Consider the following 19,744-nt stretch of genomic DNA (forward strand, 5'->3'; position numbering starts at 1 on the left):
TTTAAATGGCTCAGTATAAGAGCACACCTTCAAAATTGCAACAAATAAATGAGCTACAATTAAGGAAAAAATAGAGCAGACAAATGTTTAACTTGTAGATAGGCCACAGGGCTAGACTATAGAAGAGATAACATAAAAAGGTCTATTTATAGGGAATTTCAGTTATGAATGCTTCAGATTGAAACCAAACGCTTAAGATAACCTATACCTTATATATATATATATATATTTTTTTTTTTTTAATGTTTAAACCTTTTTAGTAATGTCAGCTGTTTACAAACACAGTATGTGAAAAGAATTGCCTTTGTCGTAAATATTTCTGCTGCAGGAAAAATGTCTCTCAGGTGTCCAAAACTGTATGAAATAGCCCCCAAATCTGTCATTTCCTACAGCACAGTGGGATTTCATCGGAAACTGGTAAAATCATTAAGTTGTCAGTTCTGAGCTATTGCGGAGTGACAGGATAGAAAGTCTCATAATGCGGCATGGTAACTGTAGAGTAATGCTTAAGTAACAAGCAGGAACATTTGAGTAACATTAGAAAATAAATCGTATGAACTCTGGTCCAAGTAAAATATATTCTCAAATATCCAGCCCTTCAGCTGGGGTTGTAGTTTGGCTTTCACAGCACATAGCAATGTAAGTTAGGGAGATTACGCTGACTGAGCTAAGAACAAAAAGCTCATTTCATTCTTTATTGTTGATATTCTGAAGGAAAATATGTAGGCATGTGATGGCCTACCGACCAGCTTATTGTTCTTTCTATTAATTGTTTCATTTATACAGAGCATATGATCTGCTTTGGAACTGCAGACTGAGGTTTCTTGGGAGAAGCAGTCTGCTCATTATGTATGGAAATAAAGTAAAGATAAATTCTCATTACAAATTGCAAATTGAACAATTTAAGTGTACTGTAGGACATGATTTGGGGCTGAGAACTATGAATTCATTTGGTCAATACAAGGCATCAGCTCACAGTGCGTATTTGGAAATAGCATGGACAATCTATGGGGATTTCAACAAGATGTTGTTAGTGGACTTCACTGGAGGCAGAAAAAAGCTATTTCACAGTAATGACATACTGATAGCTATTGCTGTTTGCTCAGCTCCTGTAAAGTAATCTAAATCAAAATATAAACCAAGGCATTTTTAAAAGTGACGTGTGATTTAAATTTGTCGTAAAACTGTACCACACATCTGGTTGAAACATGAGAAGCTGATATGTACAATTTGGAGATTATGTTTATTTTTCTGAAAATTTGTTTTAAGGAATAGCTAACCTTCAGGGTTTTTTCCTCAGCGCATCTGTTATTAATAAATCACTGTGGAAAAAATTCTTTGCTAAATAAGGAATAAAATAAAAACTCTTTTTTAAATGAGGAGGAATTGTTTCATGATTTAGTCAAAGCTTTGGTTAGACTTTTAGAGATTACAAAAAAATGTCATGATTTGCTTTAGCGTAAGTGACTGAGATGGGTAATGAGGTAACTTGATTGGGGATTGCTGGCTTGGGGATAATAAAGAGGAAGACTGCTCTAAGTGCTGATGATGTCTTGTACTTCTCTGAATGTCAGCTTGGTCCTACTATAGGTATCCATGTGTTTTACCATTAACGTGGGGCAAACATCCTTCATGACATACCAGCTTCAGAGTTACCTTAATTGGGTCCACTTGGTTACTATTTGAGTACTGAGTGGTCCACTTGGTTGTTATTTTTAGCTAGTAATCTTGGGTGCTTTTACTCCCAGCTTTTGAAATGTACTTTTATCCGATTCGAACAATGTGTTTAATGTCATGGTCAAGCCCAGAAGAAATGCCCTTTTTGTTTGGAGGGAGCAGCTCTGTTCTGATGAAGAGTAGGATATGGTATGCGCCAAAGTAACTGCAATTTTGAGGAGTAAAGCAAACAAACACGAAAGAAACCCTACCCAAATCTGAAAACTTGGTGTTTCACTGATTCCCTGTATGAAGCAGTCAATTAGCTCACTCTCTGTTAGTACCCACATGTCGGTATTCACTATGCTGATATAGAACAGAGCTGATCAGTGGCTCTGAAGCACTCTGCGGTCCTGAGTGAACACAGTCATATACAAGTGTTCCATCCTAGCCAAGTCCTAAATACAATGTATTTAATCATAAATATCTAATGTGGTTGGGAACTACAGCCCTGTGATATTCAGCATATTTGTATGTGTGGCTTTTGCAGGCAGCATCACTGACGGTGGATTCCTGCTCTGAGGATCAGGAGCCAGGCTACTGCACTGTTAGCAATGTCGCTGTTTCTTCTGACTGGTAAATAACTCTTCATTCTGTGTGTCTTTTTTGCTGTAAATTAAAGTTAAAATTAAAAAGAAATGATCCTCCAAAGCCAGGGAAATTTTGAATAATGATTACACGCCCTTAGCCCAGCCTCAAACAAAGGATAGATACTTCAGCTGCACTATTTCAGAGGCGTGCAAAGGCAAGGCTCTGGAGTATCCTTTTTTCCCATCTTTGCAGAAACAAATTAAATTTTCTACATGTACTGCTACTTGCTAACTCTGGCTACATTTCTGCATGGAGTTTATTCACAACAAGGAGTTTATTCAGAAATCCCCAGTTCTTGACTCTATCTCTGTCCTCAGCCTCTGGTGGCTCATAAGGAGTGTATGGCCATGAGTAGTCTGTGCTGTGGTGTAAACAACAATAAGACTTATTGCTTAATGCTATGAGATTTCACATCATAACGTAGAAAGAGTTAACAAATCAGAATATCAGGTGCCCATAATTACTGATAACTTATAAATCTTAGACAGTAAAACACCAATGTACTTGTTATAATCAGCTGGCTCTTAAGTACTACACTTTGACAGTTTGAAGTTCTACAGTATTTAGTGCAACAAATCTTCAGCAAAGCCTCTTCTACTTTTACGTTTTGAATTAGATCTCTCTTGCCAAAAAACAGACTCAGACTCAGACTCAAAATGCTATTACTCTAGTAGCACCTGTATCTCACTCCAGTGTCCAGTTTTTGGCTTCGATTTGGGGTCTTCATTCATTGATTTATTTAGTTATTTAAGCTACATTTGCCATCTGTTATGAAGGTATAAGAAATAATATCACCTGATTACTGCTTTCTAAAAAAAAGTAACTTCTTCGACATTGTTTTCAGTAATTTCCAGATGCCTTTCCAGATGCCATCTTGTACAGTTTTCATTTCTTAAACATTGGCCAGTACAGAGAACAAACCTTATTTATTATGTTTACCATAACTAACTTAGAAGCCTTTGTATCACATCTTTACATCCTCTTTGGAGATAGCAATAACTTTAATCTTAATCACTTTTACTAATTTCTTACAATAATCACAACCCTACTTCCTGCCTTATGTGGTTTCCCCACTGGCAAAGCTCTTACATCTTTGTAAAATAATGAATCCATCTTCTAGCTATTTAAATATCATATGCAATTTAAATCATAAGTGAGTAAAAACCTTATTCATTATGATTTCAACACACTGCTCATTCAAGTGAATCGAAATTTTGACATGCAATAACTGAGTGTGAATGTAGAGTCATTCCCTTTATAACTGTTAGTTCAAGCACTACTCATCTCTCTATCTCCCCTGCTAAATATAACATACGAATTTTGGAAGAGGAGGTTCAGCTGCAGACCGTAGCTGACGGTCACAGCCCCTGTGTTGCCATTGCTATCTTAATGTCCGATACTGATAAATTATTTTTCTGACTCTTTTATAGGACTCTTGATGTACAACCAAATCGAGTTACTGTTGGTGGCATCAGGTCTGTAGAGCCCATCCTTCAAAGGAGAGGACAGGTGGAAAGCCATGATTTTGTGGGCTGTATAATGGAGTTTGCAGTCAACGGACGTCCCATGGAGCCCAGCCAGGCCTTGGCAGCTCAAGGAATCTTAGATCAGTACGTCTGCTATATATGGTATCAAATGAACTGCGTTTACAATAAAGGAAGCCGTCGTGAAAGCTAGACGCTACTCCATTCAGACACCGTCAGATATTTCTTGTAAAAAAAAGTGACTGTAGGATTTATTTTAAAGTGTGAAAACTTTAGGAAGAAACTGAATTTGAATGAAAGGTTCACAAAGATTACAGAGGCTTCACAAGAGCAACATCATTATATTTCTATTGCCAATTACTATTAATGTTGCTTTGCAGGCTGAAATAGAGTAGCCCTGTTACTGAGTTTCTTTATTAATTCCACCTGGGTTTGACTGTACTCATACAGTTTACTAAACCTCTACTCCCTCTCATTTCTTTTTAATCCACAATGTCTGTTCTGTCAGTTTGCCTCTCAAGTATCACTGAATTTCCCTCATATCCTCCAAGTGGTCTTTCAGAAATGATGGACTATCTGATTCTATTGTTTTTTTCACCTCAGTATTTGAAGTCATAGTTGTAGCAATAATGTCAGTCTTATGTTCAGATTTGTTAGCTCACCCTTTCTCTTTCTTTCTCCATGTTCGCTCTTCTCTGTGATACAAAGTCTCCAGAGGTCTATAGCATAAAAAAGCACATTTAAAGAGTTTTGACTTCTCTTGTGTAATAGATAAAAGGAGTTTCACTGTCTCTCAATTCCTTTGTCTTTTGGAAACCTGTTATAACTTAATGCTGAAAACTGGGATCTGTTTAGAAACATGAGCTGTGTGTGGAGAAGAGCCTCTATGCTTTTGCATCTCTAGGGGGAAGAAAGAGAGTATCGTTCAAACACATGACACTTCCCAGCACATTTTCTCCACTTACTTGCGCATACATTCTTCAATATCTACTTTTCTGATTTGTTTCAGATGTCCCAGACTAGAAGGCGCTTGCGCGACCAACCCCTGCCAACATGGTGGCACCTGTGTTGATCACTGGTCATGGCAGCAGTGTCACTGCAAAGATGGGCTGACGGGAAAGCACTGTGAAAAATGTATGGCAAAGGTTTTACTGTCTTTCTCTTTAATGTACACCTAACTATGGTTTAACCAAATGTCATTAAGAGTTTCTTTTCAGGAGCATGGGATAATTAATTTTATAAAATAATGAAAAAGCAGTACACTTGCCTCTTTAAATAATTAGGCAGGAAAAGTCCACAATGGACTATTGTCCTTTCATGAGTTAAAAACAGCAACAAGTTACGTATATTATGTTTTTTGTGCGATATATCACATTCCAGATAACTTGCACTCATTTAAAACTACTACTTCCCTATAATGTATAGTCAGTAACCAAAATAAACATATCCCAAAGGAGGGATTTGTCTGCCATGGGGAGGTAAAAGGGTAAGGGAGGACCCTTCCCTTCACCTAAACATTGTGTGTATCTGCTTATGGCTTCTCTGAACTGTAAGCCTTTTCATAAAATGACAATCAGATTATGCGCAAGAAGGTATGGTAAATGTAAATGAAAGCAAGCCAGTTACAGTCTGGGGTTATTAACTCACATATGGGTAGCTCTGTAAATCAATACAGGATTGTCTAGGAGAGCAAAGTGATTTATTTCCATGTAGTTGCACGATAATGACTGAGCTTTGTTTTCTTACATGTCCCATTATTGTTTAGCTGATTTATACGCTTTTATTGCACCAGTTTACAAAAGAATCCAGCCATAATTTTAACAGCATTTGGTAGTCAATGTTCTGCCATTTTTTATTCTTTTTTTATGCCATGACAAATAGAAAGTCATTATCTCTGCCCTGAAGAGCTTAGAGTTCGATATATCATGAAACCCTGCTTGCAGTAATGGAAACAGTAACATCCCTGGGAAGGAATTACAGTTCTGAGAGCCAAATTTTTTTCCTTACTCCCTCACTTGTTCCCTAGTGAGTTTTAATTTAGTATTGACTGATAGCAACAGTAAATTACTCGCACACTCCCACTCTCAAACACACATTCTGGTTAAAGCCAAAGAACAGAGAGGGTGAAATTGCCGTTCGCTCCTGCTCTCCCCCCTGACCTGCTCTGAACTTGATCTCTGCTCTGAAAGAAAATGGCTGTTATTAGGCAGATGATGGCTATAGCTGTAACGAGCTGCCTACTCAGCGCTTCCCCATCCGTGTCCCAGATATTACTGCCGACACCGCCCTGTCGCTGGAAGGCAAAGGACGACTTGACTACCACATGAGCCCAAACAAGAAGCGGGAATACATGATGAGACACAGCGCTCGCGGCGCTGGCCCGGGACCCCCGAATGCGGACCGCTTGGAAGTGAAGTTCAGGACAAGAAGCGAGAACGGCATCTTAGTTCACATCCAGGAAAGCAGCAACTTCACTACTGTGAAGGTAAGATTGCAGCTAATGCTGAGTTTGATTTGATTGGACTGCCTCATGCATAGTGATCAAAATCACATTTTTCCATTACTGTTTCTGTTTCCTTTATAAAATATTGGGTCTTTAGCTGAGGCTAGGCACTGCTCCAGTATCATTCATCTTCTCAACAATTCCCTTGATATTTGCCAAGGTATCAGAAGATCTTGATGCTTTTGTATCTAATCACTTTTGTCCAGACTCCAGATAGTGACTGTTTTAAGGCTGCAGGAACGGTGCTCATTGCCATATTTGTTATCATCATTAAGTGACACTCTGCAGAACAAATCATTTTGTTATTGGCCTCTTATCTTCAGATTTCTCAGGCCTCAAACCCAGGCCCTCTAGTTAGACCCAGCTAGCAATTGCCAAAAAGTTTTCATTAATTCCTACGAGCGTGGCTCATGCTTATCAAACTAGGAAGCAAAGGATAACTTGAATTCATGAGATTACCCATAGAGCAATATCAAATTATTTTGAGATATGTAGCTGAATTAGTGCTTCAAATGCCACACCATTGTTGTTTCTTTTTTTCCAAAGAGTTTATCGCTGCAGAAGTTACCTTACTCAAGAGAAGGTGATGGTTCAGTTCCTGGCTATGACTCAATCCATTTATTCATAACTCTAAATGAGTACAGCAGTGATGTTGGCAAGCCCCTTTATTGGGTTGGTGTAAGCTCCAAGTTTCTTGACTGCTGTAAGACTTTCCAAGTTTTTTCCCTGACTTTGAAAGAAACTCATACAGAAATTCACACTTTCTAAGCTTCAGCCCCATCAAAATTCTCCACCTGCCTGATTCTTGTGCTGATCAGAGGTACGGAGCTTTCCTGACACACCAGCTGCTTTTAAGAAGCAAGTATGCATTACTTCCCTGGCGTACGCTTTTACCGCATCATTTCATAGGAAGTTTCTGCCTCAGTCGTATTAGCAGATAAGATCTCATTATTTTGAGTTCTGGAGAGAAAACCAAATACTCCCATTTTCTCCCTAGTCGAATTTGCTAGGTCAGCTTTACAAGCATTATTAAAAAAAAAAAAAAAGAGAGAGTTGCCTTTCCTGGCTGAAAGCACTAGTGGTGTGTTTATGCAAACACTCTTATTATTGTTAATATTGGTGAAGTTATACAAGCAAGCAGAGGGTGTAAAGTCCCAGACCCAGCTGTGTGCAGGAAAAGAACAGAGGTTCACCAAGTAACAGATGTAGCAATTTAAAGAAGGAGATGTAACATCACTGTACTTATTATTGCCAAAAAGTTCCCAGACGATGCTAGTTAATAAAACTGTGGTAATTTAACTGTAGTTAGTACAGTACAGCTCCTACGCTGCCACTCATACCTGGAGTAGGTATCTTGACAAGCGCTGACCATGGTGGTGGCCCAATATGTCAGTGAAGCCAACCCGCACGTAGGTCTCTCTGGCTAATCAGTCCACCCCCTGTGCAGAAGATGATCTTTAGGGACTTCTGTTTACAGCTTTCTTACCCATCTTCAGAACAGTCAATTTTATAACTTGATTTTGGGGTGTTTTAATACACCTGTTATCCAAAGTGTAAGTGCTCATAGAAAACTGGCATGTGTTTTTAATATTAGACTGTGCTAGAGAAAAGCTACAAGCCCTGTGGCTACCTCTATGCCTCCACATTTTTCCCCTTGTAGTTACCTGGGTTTGATATACCTGGCATTGAGGTAGAATTAGAGCCGTGGTAATAAATGAGACCCACTGAGGTTGTACACAGCTGATTCACTAAATGATGGATGTAACCTCCCCCTAGAAAGCCCCAAGAGAGGCCTTTAGAATATAAAGGGCTGCTTAATCCAGGAAAGATACAAAAACTAGAAGATTAAATTAAACAATAATGCGATTCAGGTAGAAAATGGTGTGGGTGTGTGTGTGTCTCCCTGCCCTGCAAAAATAAATAAATAAATACATACATACATACATAAAAGGAAGAGGGTAGGGGATTTGGTTTATTTTCCTGTAAATGATACATGGAATCGTAGAATCATTTTGCTTGGAAAAGACCCTCAATAACATAGAGTCCAACTGTTAACCTAACACTGTCACTAGACCATGTCTCTAAGAACCTCATCTACATGCTACAACTAATTAACTAGTTCAGTTAGAAGTACTGGGATAAATACAGTAGGTTAAAAGTGAAATTGCCTGTCTTGTTTTAGCTGAAAATCTCATCTAAAGTCAGATCAGATTAGCATAACTGTAGCTCAAAGATCTAGGAATTGTACAAGTAGAGAATGTGCATTACATGTTACCATGTAAGATAGTATGTGCTTGTATGAGGGTGGTGAGGCACTGGGACACGCTGCCCAGAGAAGCTGTGGATGCCCCATCCCTGGAAGTGTTCAAGGCCAGGCTGGATGGGGCTTTCCACAACCCAGTCTAGTGGAAGATGCTCCTGCCTGTGGCAGGGGGGATTGAACTAGATGATCTTTAAAGGCTCTTTCCAACCCAAACTGTTCTGTGATTCTATGCATGTAAAAAGTTGCAGTAATAAATCAGACCAAAACTCATTTAAATTATACCTTACCCTGTGGGCTATATATCTGTAAAGGCTAGTGCTCAGATTTAAGACAAAAAAAGAAGCAATTTGTTCAGTAAAGGAGAATGTGAATATTAGTAAAGTTGAATCATCCTTGTAGTTAGGAATGTGTTTGCTTTAGTGGTTCATTCTTTTCATTATTTCCTACTTGTCAGTTGCTCTGACATTTAAATAAAACCCAGAAATGGGTGTTACTCAATATTGTCAGCATCAGCATTTGTTTCAAATTTAGAAATAAGTTGTGCTTCAAGGAACTAAGAAGAACATTCCTTATTTTTTCCTGGTAGAAGAAGTCATGGACTGGTCTTGTCTCTGGAAATTTTATTTTCCAAATGCCACTAGTCTATTTATAAATCTGTTAGCATTAGTCACATGCAATTTTAAAGAAACAGAAATAGAGCTTAAGAGTCATAAATCAGTGTGGAAAATATCAACTGTTGACAGGTAGATAATTCTAGAATTCTTGTCTAATGTGGAATTAGAAGTTACAGTTCTGTGCTTAATCTTCCCATAAGTTTAGAGGATATTGTATGATATGATATATTTCTTTTTGTTTACATAAAGACCAAAATACAAAGCAGTGTTTTCATGGAGCATAAAGGCAAACTAAGACTAACAAACCAATTAAAGGTTACAAACATAAATATATGTATATATTCTGCCCAAATAATCTTTATATATATACTTTTGGTTGTCACCGATGGTGTTTAGTATAATAGTCTGTGTGACTGCATGTCCAAATGTGGGATTTTCTTTGTACTCTCCGATGGTTTAGATGTTTGCCACCTGTGTTTGCCAGTAACAAAAGCATCCTATCTTTGAGGAGCAGCTTTATCAAACAATACATTTTCAAATAGTCTGAATTCCGGCATTTATAAATGAAGTGTGTGCAATATTAACCATTGTATTTCCTGATCCAAATGGAGTATGTGCTAGATACATTCACTTAGGCTTCTGCCAAGACATGAGCGTGGTCTTGCAGCCATATTAAAGCTGGTCTATATGAACAAAATCCTCGGCTTGCATCACTAAAGAAGTAAATCCAGAGCATTTAACAGCCTTTGGAAATGAGAGCAGCATTCTTGTAGCCGGTGTGTTGCCTCACAGTTCTTCCCAGACCAACGTTATTTTTCCTGGAACAAAGCACACGAGGCGTAGAGAGCTTTCCACAAACATGGAGCTTCAACCTTTCCTGGACTACATGTAACACACCCGTGTTACATATCACAGACAGGCCAAGCTGCAGCAAGGAACACAGGGGCAAAACAGTTATTTACCATGTGGGACCAAATGTGCAGGGTATGGAGAGGAGTATGGAGGGAAACTTGCAACAAATTGTAGAGCCACTCTACATGAGCTGTACACAAGTCAATACAACCTTAGGAAGTCAGCTGATATATGCAATATTTGAGAAGCTGGTGTGTTTGGGTGTTCTTTCTTTTTAGCTCCTATATCTTAAATTCACATTTGCGCTGATCTCATTTTAAGATCATTTCATATTGAGCGAATAACAGGTTTAAAACCCTGCATCTCATGATTCTGTAGAATTGCAAAGCATCATTCATAGAGGAAAAGCCAAAACTTTTTTCATGGAATTTAATAGTATCTTTGTTTTCTTTCTAACAGCTCACAAGTTTAAGAGCCATTTGCTCAAGTAAGCACTGTTCGAAAATTCACACAAAATAATACACTTTGCACCTCTTCAGAAAGGTTTTTAAAATACAAATATTTCTCTGCAAAATGCACACTAGCAGCAAAAACAGATAGGAAATTAAGTCTTTCTTAAATTCTGCCATGCCTTATATATTCCTACTGTGTCATAATGAAAACTAGATGCAAGTTTTTTGCGGCAAGAACAACATCTGTTTACTCTGCAAAGCATTTTCCACACTTGCATTGAAGAAGGAGGAAGAATTATTCTTCTATTGGTTAAAATGTTTTGTCATGCACATGCCCTGTCGCTGACCTCTCAATAGGTTCTTCTCTTATGAGATCAGCCAGGGAATGAATGGATGGCAGTTCTAAGTTTTTTTATGGGTGCAATTATGTATTTAATTGCAGACAACTTTTTTGTACTAAAAAATTAATGCATTTTTAGCACGAAACAATTATTTGGGAAAAAATACACCCCGCCTTTGAATGACGAAGCTACATATTACCAAAGCTGTACTGAACAGGCATTACATTGGTTATGTATGTATAGCGGTGGTTATGTGCCTATTGTTTTTAAGTTATCCATTTTGCTTTTTTTTCTCATCAGATAAAAGGTGGCAAAGTGCATTACGTTTCTGATGCTGGAATTGCTGGGAAAGTGGAAAGAAATATCCCAGAAGTGTACACTGCGGATGGCCAGTGGCATTCGGTACTCATTGAGAAGAACGGGTCTGCTACTATCCTGTCGGTCGACAAGACTCATAGCCGAGATATTCTCCATGCCACACAAGACTTTGGTGGACTAAACGTTCTTACTATTTCTTTGGGAGGAATCCCATCAAGTCAACCTTTCAAGAGCACAGTTGCAGGTAATTTTTATTAGTTTGTTGTTTTTTTTTTTTTTAAATATAGTGCACATAAGCACATTTGAACACACAAAGGGTCTCTTATTTGCTTAGAGCTTGCAGAAAGTACTGTAATAATTTATAATTAACTAACACACTTCCATACTTTGCCAGAAAAACTGCAATTTGAATGAGTAAGGATTGCAAACTTTATTCCTTTAATATGCATTGCAGCCTTGTTTCCAAAAGCAAGCACTCCATCTGCAGGGCTTTTTGGAGGTGGGGGGACAGGGTTTACTTGCTTGTCTGTAAAACAGTTGTTATAATTTTGTTATGCTAATGGAAAAGAAAGGGTCTATTATTTACCTGGGTCAGAATCTGGAAAATCAAGGCAAATCTTTTACTCAGGCGAAAATGCTAAATGAGAACTTTGTCTCTGTAGGGGGTTGGTAAGTACTGCAGGATTTAGCCTGTTATTAATATGATTAAAATATTTTCTGCAAGACCAACTTCCTCCTGCTTTATCCAGCTGTCAAATGGAGAATAGGATTTACTTCTGAGCAACAGAAACCAAGGACAATAACGAACTACCCTCTGACCGACATCTAGCTGTTAAGAAGTAAATCAGTCTCCCTTAAGAGTTAAAGCAACTGTCTTAGACCCTGGCAAAGAAGTAGATAGCATATATTTGATATCATTCCCCTAGTGATAAGTAAAAATGGAAGTAATTTTTAGCTAAAAACTGTGAGACACTCCAGACAATGCAGGCGTAGGGTTGATGGAGTTTTTATATTGAAAAATCTTCCTGACTTCAAGAATTGTGACCAGATGAAGTATCTTTGAGTGGTGCAAATTCACACTTCACATTTGTGTATTGTGAATTTGTATGAAATTTGGTACAAAAATCATATGAATGCTATGCTAACCTTTACCTTTTTTTACATGTATGTTTTATGAGAGGCTTATGCATGGAAAATCAGAGGCTTTTAGGAAAGCTGGAACAAAGAAAATTGAGGACACTAACTTCTCACCACTGCCTGATGCTGTGGAAGACAAATTAGGAATGTCTGGCTTCCATTAGAAACACACAATCCAAAATCTCTTATTCATATGATTTTATTTTATTTTAATATTGGATTACATTGTGTGCAACATACCAAGGATTTACAAGGGGGAGGCATAAAACTCTGCATGAACTCAGAGAGTCAAAAATATCTGCAGTACTGTTAAAGGCAGACAAAAACATACATAAGTGACAATTCCAGGGCTGCGGAGCTGGTATATCCAGTGTCTTTTACCCTGGGTAGACCTAACAAAATCCCAGTTGCTGTTCATCACATCACTGCTGCAAGGGACCACCAAGCTCGCGGCAAGGTAATCATCCATTTTGCTTGGGCTCCCTCCTGAACCTAAATCCTCAATTTCCTCTTTATTTGGGAATGTAAAACCAAGAGAAAATGAAAATATAAGTAACACTGAAAGAAAATACAGCTCTTTCAGAAGAGAAATAATCTAGAAATAGCATGCGTGAAAAACTTATGAGGCTCTTTCATGTCCCTTTACACCACCTGACTTGCATCTCTCAGTGAAACATATTTGATGTTCATACCAACTCGTATTTCATTTCTGCCATCAGAGGGTGTTCAGGTTTTAAAACAATATCCTTTGAAGATTATAAATCTGTAATACCACCTCATACAACTTGGTTATATTTGCTATTTCATGACAGAGTCAATATTCATAACATTTATCTCTGTGCTAGCTATTTTTACAGAATTTTCCACAATTATTCATGAAGTTACCATTTGTAGTGGCCATTCTTCCACTACAGCAATATCTTTGCAGAAATGAAACCTTTTCCAACACTAGTGATGCACTGAAAATTTCCTTCTGTTTATTGTTTCACCCAAGCATGATGCTTCAGAACCGAACAGTGGCACTTTCCTTCTCCCTGTTCATTGTTTTTATTGTGTAAGAGCTGACAAATGTGGCCTTGAATTAAATCTTCCTGTAAACCTGGCATGGTGTTCTAAAGACAAGCTATCACAAGTTCAAGAGAAAGAAACATGTATCTTACAGCGACAGCACATGTGGCAAAAAGGAGCATAATTTGCAAACACATCTGTGAGTGCCATTTTGTCACAGCTCTGGGCAGAGGTCAGCCTAAGGTTGCACCATCCTAAAACCCTCACAGAAAGGATTAAGTCTCAGGAACACAGGGAATTATGAGGCTGGCAAAAGGCTGGATTTCCCTGTGACCTCACACTCAACCACACAATGGCCGAGGATAATCCATCTCCCTGGGTGCTCTCAGCACGGAGACTGACAGGACAGTGCTACAACCAAGCAATGGGAACTCTGGAAAAAGGCCACTTGAGATTCAGAGACGTAAGAGTATTGCCATGAGCACCGTGGTTTAGGGGACAATAAAACGGGAGGCTTAGCTGAAGCACAGTAGACAACTTCAGCTCAGAAAAGGAGAAAGTGGAAAGCACACAAGCAAATGGCAATTGAAGCAAATGTTTTCTGCTAACACAGCCAAGCCAGCTGTGAATAGGTTTCTCTACATGGGGATAATAAGTTTTAGAAATGTGGGAAAATTAGGAAAGAAAAACATTCAAGTGCACTGAATGAAGTAATTCGAGGGGATATTTGTTTAAATTCATTTTAAAGACATTAAATATTATTAGAATAGATGTTTCCCGATAGTAACAATCTGAATTCTTGTCTTATTTACTGAACTTTAGAGCCTTTATTTAGCTTCAGTGAAATGGGTCTATAAATTGAAAATTCAGTCAGTTTAACGATATACAGGGTGTTTCAAAAACATAGACCAAATTTGACATCACTATATCTCTGAAATTGGGTCCATCTTTTTGAAACACGCTGTATTTAGAAAATACAAAGTTTCTGTGAAATCCAACCATTTGCTCCTTAGTATTTTGGCTAAATAGTTTTGCTTCAAGGGGAAACTACATTATAACAAACATCTGAAAATATAACCTTCAACCTTCCTTTGATGAGTCTGTCTGTAAGAAGAGCAGTCTGAAATCACAAAAATATCCATGTGCCTTGCAAACCTCAGATGAAATCTGCTCAACAAGTGACAGAGTGGAGTCTATATGTGAGCAACCTGGTTTTACCCAAAATACATTTTTTCATTTTATATTATGTTTTTTTTTCCTTGCTTTGAACTTAATTCTTGGTTTCCAAGCTTGAGGTAGATATTTCCTAATTGGACAATAATGTCTTCTCCCGTGCAGCCTATATAATTCTAAATAGCCAGATGAAAATGTCAAAATATATTTAGGCTTCTGCTTACAATTGCTTTTATTTTTCCATATTTAATGAAAGCAATGGGAGCGCAAAATGTCTTAGGGGGCTTCTGGGAAACATGATACATTAATTTCAGCATCTTAATTGCAGGTTTCAGTACATTTTATTTACTTCCCTAAGAATATTTTTGTTGCTTTGAAGTCTTACTGATAAAATTAAAAACTGTGACTCTTTCTGAATTCTTATTTGGCAGATGTAGAAGAAACTAATATTTTTTGCAAGATATTTTGTTGTCATTTATATCAATGCCGTGCATATCTCTTCAGAGAAGTTACTTAATTACTTTTTTATCTTTAATCTCCATATTTATGCACAGCTTAGATGTGAAAATTATTAGTTTTAAAATACACATGTATAAATGTTATATCAGAAGCTGCAGAGATGAGTAGACTTTACGTAATCTTGTTTGGCTTAAAAGTAGATTTTAGTTCCTGTCCAATATGAACCCCACAAAATTATTGAAAGTTTGTTAACAAAATAGTCATTACAATGTAAAAGGAAATATTTAACAGAAGCAACAAAATGTTCCTTTACACTTAAGCCTAAATGATAAAAGCACAGAAGATCAAATACTGAAACATCTGTGAACGGGCCATCCTTCTAACAAAATGGTTACTCAAATTTTACACCATTATGGTTAATATCACATTTACGTTAATTACCATTTTTGCCACTGTTATGGTTAATATCACAATTTACATTAACTACACTGCAAGATAAAAATGTGGGGAAGCAACCATAATCTTACACACAAGATGCACTGTTGAAAATATGGAGGTTTCACGTGTGTTACTGACACTGATTTACTGCACGTGCTGCTTAAACCCACATCATGTAATAAGGCTAATTTGTGACACTGGGTTTTCCATTTTGTTTCTTCTGTGTTTGTATTTCCTCTCTCACTTCAGGGGTAACAGATCTTGACAAACAGTGGTAAGACAAGGGGTAATGGGTTCAAACTGAAACACAAGAGGTTTCACTTAAATTTGAGAAGAAACTTCTTCTCAGTGAGGGTGACAGACACTGGAACAGGCTGCCCAGGGAGGTTGTGGAGTCTCCCTCTCTGGAGACATTCAAAACCTGCCTGGACACATTCCTGTGTAACCTCATCTGGATGTTCCTGCTCTGGTGGGGGGATTGGACTAGATGATCTTTTGAGGGCCCTTCCAATCCCTGACATTCTGTGGTTCTGTGAAATCTGCTGATCAAAAGGCTTCCCCTTTAGTGTGATGCTCAGCGTGTCTTTGACGTTTGTTGACAGTAGGTTCTCAGTCTTCAGGTCCCAACATGACTGTTGTTTTATCTCCTAGGCTTCGATGGCTGCATTTCCTACATCAAGTACGGTGGGGAGAGCCTTCCCTTTGCTGGCAAACACAGCCTCGCCACTGTCTCCAAAACAGATCCCTCAGTCAAGATCGGCTGCCGCGGCCCCGACGTCTGCGCCAGCAGTCCCTGCTGGGGCGAGCTGATGTGCATCAACCAGTGGTACGCCTACCAGTGCGTCCCGCCAGGTGCCTGTGCCTCCAGCCCCTGCCAAAACGGGGGCAGCTGTGAGCCCGGGGTGCACGCTGGCTTCACCTGCAGCTGCCCCGAGGCGTACGCAGGACGGACGTGTGAGGTGGTCGTGGCGTGCCTGGGGGTCTCGTGCGCCCCAGGCCATGAGTGTAGAGCTGGGCTCAATGGTGGCCACATCTGCCTCCCATCCTCACACCCTGCTGAGCTGTCCCTGCCCCTCTGGGCCGTGCCAGCTATTGTGGGCAGCTGCGCGACGGTCCTGGCACTGCTGGTCCTCAGCCTCATCCTCTGCAACCAGTGCCGAGGAAAGAGGTCAAAAGCCCCAAAAGAGGAAAAGAAAAAGAAGGAGAAGAAGAAAAAAGGGAGTGAGAACGTGGCATTTGATGACCCTGACAACATCCCGCCCTATGGCGATGACATGACTGTCAGGAAGCAGCCTGAAGGGAACCCTAAACCTGACATCATTGAAAGAGAAAACCCTTATCTCATCTATGATGAAACTGACATCCCGCATGCCACAGAGACGATCCCCAGCGCCCCACTGGCTTCCCCTGAGCCCGAGATCGAACACTATGACATCGACAATGCCAGCAGCATCGCCCCCTCGGACGCTGACATCATCCAGCACTACAAGCAGTTTCGGAGCCACACACCCAAGTTCTCCATCCAGAGGCACAGCCCTCTGGGCTTCGCACGGCAGTCCCCCATGCCCTTGGGAGCCAGCAGCTTGACCTACCAGCCTGCATACGGGCAGGGCTTGAGGACAACGTCTTTAAGCCACTCAGCGTGCCCAACTCCCAACCCCCTGTCTCGGCACAGCCCCGCGCCCTTCTCCAAATCGTCAACTTTCTACAGGCACAGTCCGGCGAGGGAGCTGCACCTCGCCATAAGGGAAGGGAGCCCACTGGAGATGCACAACGACGTCTGCCAGCCAGGCATTTTTAACTACGCCACTCGGCTGGGGAGAAGAAGTAAGAGTCCGCAGACCATGGCGAGCCACGGTTCCCGACCGGGAAGCCGCCTGAAGCAGCCCATCGGGCAGATCCCTCTGGAGAGTGCTCCTCCAGTGGGTCTGTCTATCGAAGAGGTGGAGAGACTGAACACCCCTCGCCCCAGAAACCCCAGCATCTGCAGTGCCGACCACGGCCGGTCCTCTTCTGAGGAAGACTGCAGAAGGCCTCTGTCCCGGACGAGGAACCCGGCTGACGGTATTCCCGCACCCGAGTCCTCCTCTGACAGTGACTCCCATGAGTCCTTCACCTGCTCTGAGATGGAGTACGACAGGGATAAGCCCATAGCATACACCTCCAGGATGCCCAAGTTATCCCAGGTCAATGAGTCTGATGCGGACGACGAGGACAACTATGGTGCCAGGCTGAAGCCCCGGCGGTACCCTGGCCGCCGAGGAGAGGGGGCTCCAGTGGGGGCACAGGCGACTGCCGCCGGCACGGGGGATGGCTCTCTGCCTGCAAAGCTGGGGCAGCAAGCAGGAAGCTTCAACTGGGACAACCTCTTGAACTGGGGCCCGGGCTTTGGGCATTATGTAGATGTTTTCAAAGATTTGGCATCACTTCCTGAAAAAACAGCAGCAGCAGCAAGTGAAGATAACAAAGGTGGTACAACAAAGCCTGTTTCCAAGGATGGGGAAGCAGAACAGTATGTATAGGCTTTATCTCCTGGTATTGCCACAGTGCAAAGCCATGGACCAGTCAAACCATTATATGGTTGTAGAAAAGCAAAGGTCAGCGTTTGAACCCCAGGCCAGTTTGGTTGGAGGAGACTTTAAAAATAATAACCAATATGCTGCTGAAAGAGACTTAAAACATTTTTAATTTAATTATGCTTGGATGAATTTATTTCTCCTGCATGCATTGTATTTGGAAACAAGATATTAGGCATGCAGCCTTTGAAAAGGGTTTCCTATTTACCATTGTTTGGTTTGTGATTCTTAAATTAATAATGCTTTGTTCTGAAAATGAACTAATTTTTTTTTTAATTGTGAAGGATGTGTATATTGTCTTCAGCTACTAACGTGTTTTACGATGCAAGAGTACTGAGGATTTAATTTTCCTTAAGAAGTACATGGAAGAAGGATGGTGAATGAAGGAATTACCGTAGCAAGGTGTCTCAGAAAACATAGTTACCATATCCTGCAGTTGCTCACATGTAACTTTATGGATGAAATCAGCTTGAATAATTGCTGGCAACAGTGCTGTAAGTCTTATTCCATACAAGAGGTGCTAGAAGCAGCTCAAGCCAGTCAGCACTTTAGGAATTTTTTTCTTTTCAGCTCTTTTATTTGGGGGATTGTTTTTTGTTTTGTTTTCTTTTTTGACAAAGTTGTGTGAAAGCTTCTGAATCTCTATGAAATATTTTGGGATGCTTAACCCCAGTCCCTGTCTTCCCCCGCTCTGTGTTTCCAGTGGGAGGGCAGCGACTGGCATTTGTCAGCCCAGCCCAGCCAGGTACCCTGGCTTGCAGCAGCATGATCAATGGGAGCAAGGGGAAAACAAACCCTCTCATCTCGGCTGTGCTGCTGCTGCAGTCTGTGCTTCTCCCCAGATTTCCTTTTCCCATCCGTACTATGGAAAGGTAGGAATAACACTCCCCTACCTCACAGGGGTGTTGTGAGGACTAATTAGTTAACTCATCCGAAGTGCTTAGACATTATAAAGCACTATAATAAGTATTGTTATAATTATTCTTAAAGCACTGCCTAGCCTTTGTGACCTTGGAGTGGCATTTTCTGCATTTTGTGATTTTCTATGATGGAAATTATTTATTGTATAGAAAATTACTGCACTCTAGCATTTTGAAATGGATATGAGGGAAAACTACTTGTAGATTCATTAATGTAGCTTACTGTTTGTCCCAAACTCCCTAAAGTTTTACGTAAAGTAGAACCTCACAAAGTCCTTACATCTTCATGCAGATCTGATGAACCTATTGTACTGTGTAAAAACTTTTTTTTTTTTTTTTTACCTAAGCTGTGTTTTTTTATATCAATATTTTCCTATGCTGAATAGTTTTCTTACTTTCAGGGAAGGTAAGAAAAATACTTTTTTTACATTTGTTACTTATGTAACACCCATATTTTTCACATTTTGATAAAATTGTAACATACTGTATGCTTTCTACCTGTAAATGCCAATAATAGAATTAAAATATTTATTTAAAATCTTTAGTGTGTGTGTTATTGGAAACCTTTCATCTTCTCTCTCTAATTCCCACTCGTCGATCTTTACTTTTACTGGCTTTTTATTGAGAAAATGAGCTTTCATAAGCAAGTTCATGATGTAAAATACACATTCAGGGTCCATTCACGGTGAAGGCAGCCCTAGTATCACTGCGGCAATTAAATTAATCTCTCTGCAGAGGTGCAGCACAGGCCCAGTGCCACTGAGTCTAGTATGGCTGTCCCTTACAAAGGGATTAATTTCACCCAGGGTGAGAGAAGCATTCAGCGTATCCCTCTTGTATTTCATTAGTAACCTTGATATGATCAAAAATCAGTAGGCTTCACCTTTCTCAGAGAGATG

General features: G+C 39.9%; 1 protein-coding gene across 1 annotated transcript in view; it reads left to right on the top strand.

Annotated features, from left to right (window-relative positions):
• Nucleotides 1-19,389, top strand: part of FAT4 (FAT atypical cadherin 4) — a gene marked incomplete at its 5' end in the record, with an annotated part of 147,536 nt that extends 128,147 nt beyond the window's left edge. The window contains 6 exons of the mRNA XM_082051293.1: nt 2,207-2,292; nt 3,738-3,917; nt 4,801-4,925; nt 6,059-6,276; nt 11,117-11,378; nt 16,001-19,389. Of these exons, the coding sequence (XP_081907419.1) occupies nt 2,207-2,292; nt 3,738-3,917; nt 4,801-4,925; nt 6,059-6,276; nt 11,117-11,378; nt 16,001-17,871 (2,742 nt within the window). The 3' untranslated portion in view covers nt 17,872-19,389. The remainder of the gene's footprint in view (nt 1-2,206; nt 2,293-3,737; nt 3,918-4,800; nt 4,926-6,058; nt 6,277-11,116; nt 11,379-16,000) is intronic.
• Nucleotides 19,390-19,744: the final 355 nt, after the last annotated feature.

Source organism: Streptopelia decaocto, assembly GCF_964273445.1.
Source record: "Streptopelia decaocto genome assembly, chromosome: 4".
NCBI lineage: Eukaryota > Metazoa > Chordata > Aves > Columbiformes > Columbidae > Streptopelia > Streptopelia decaocto.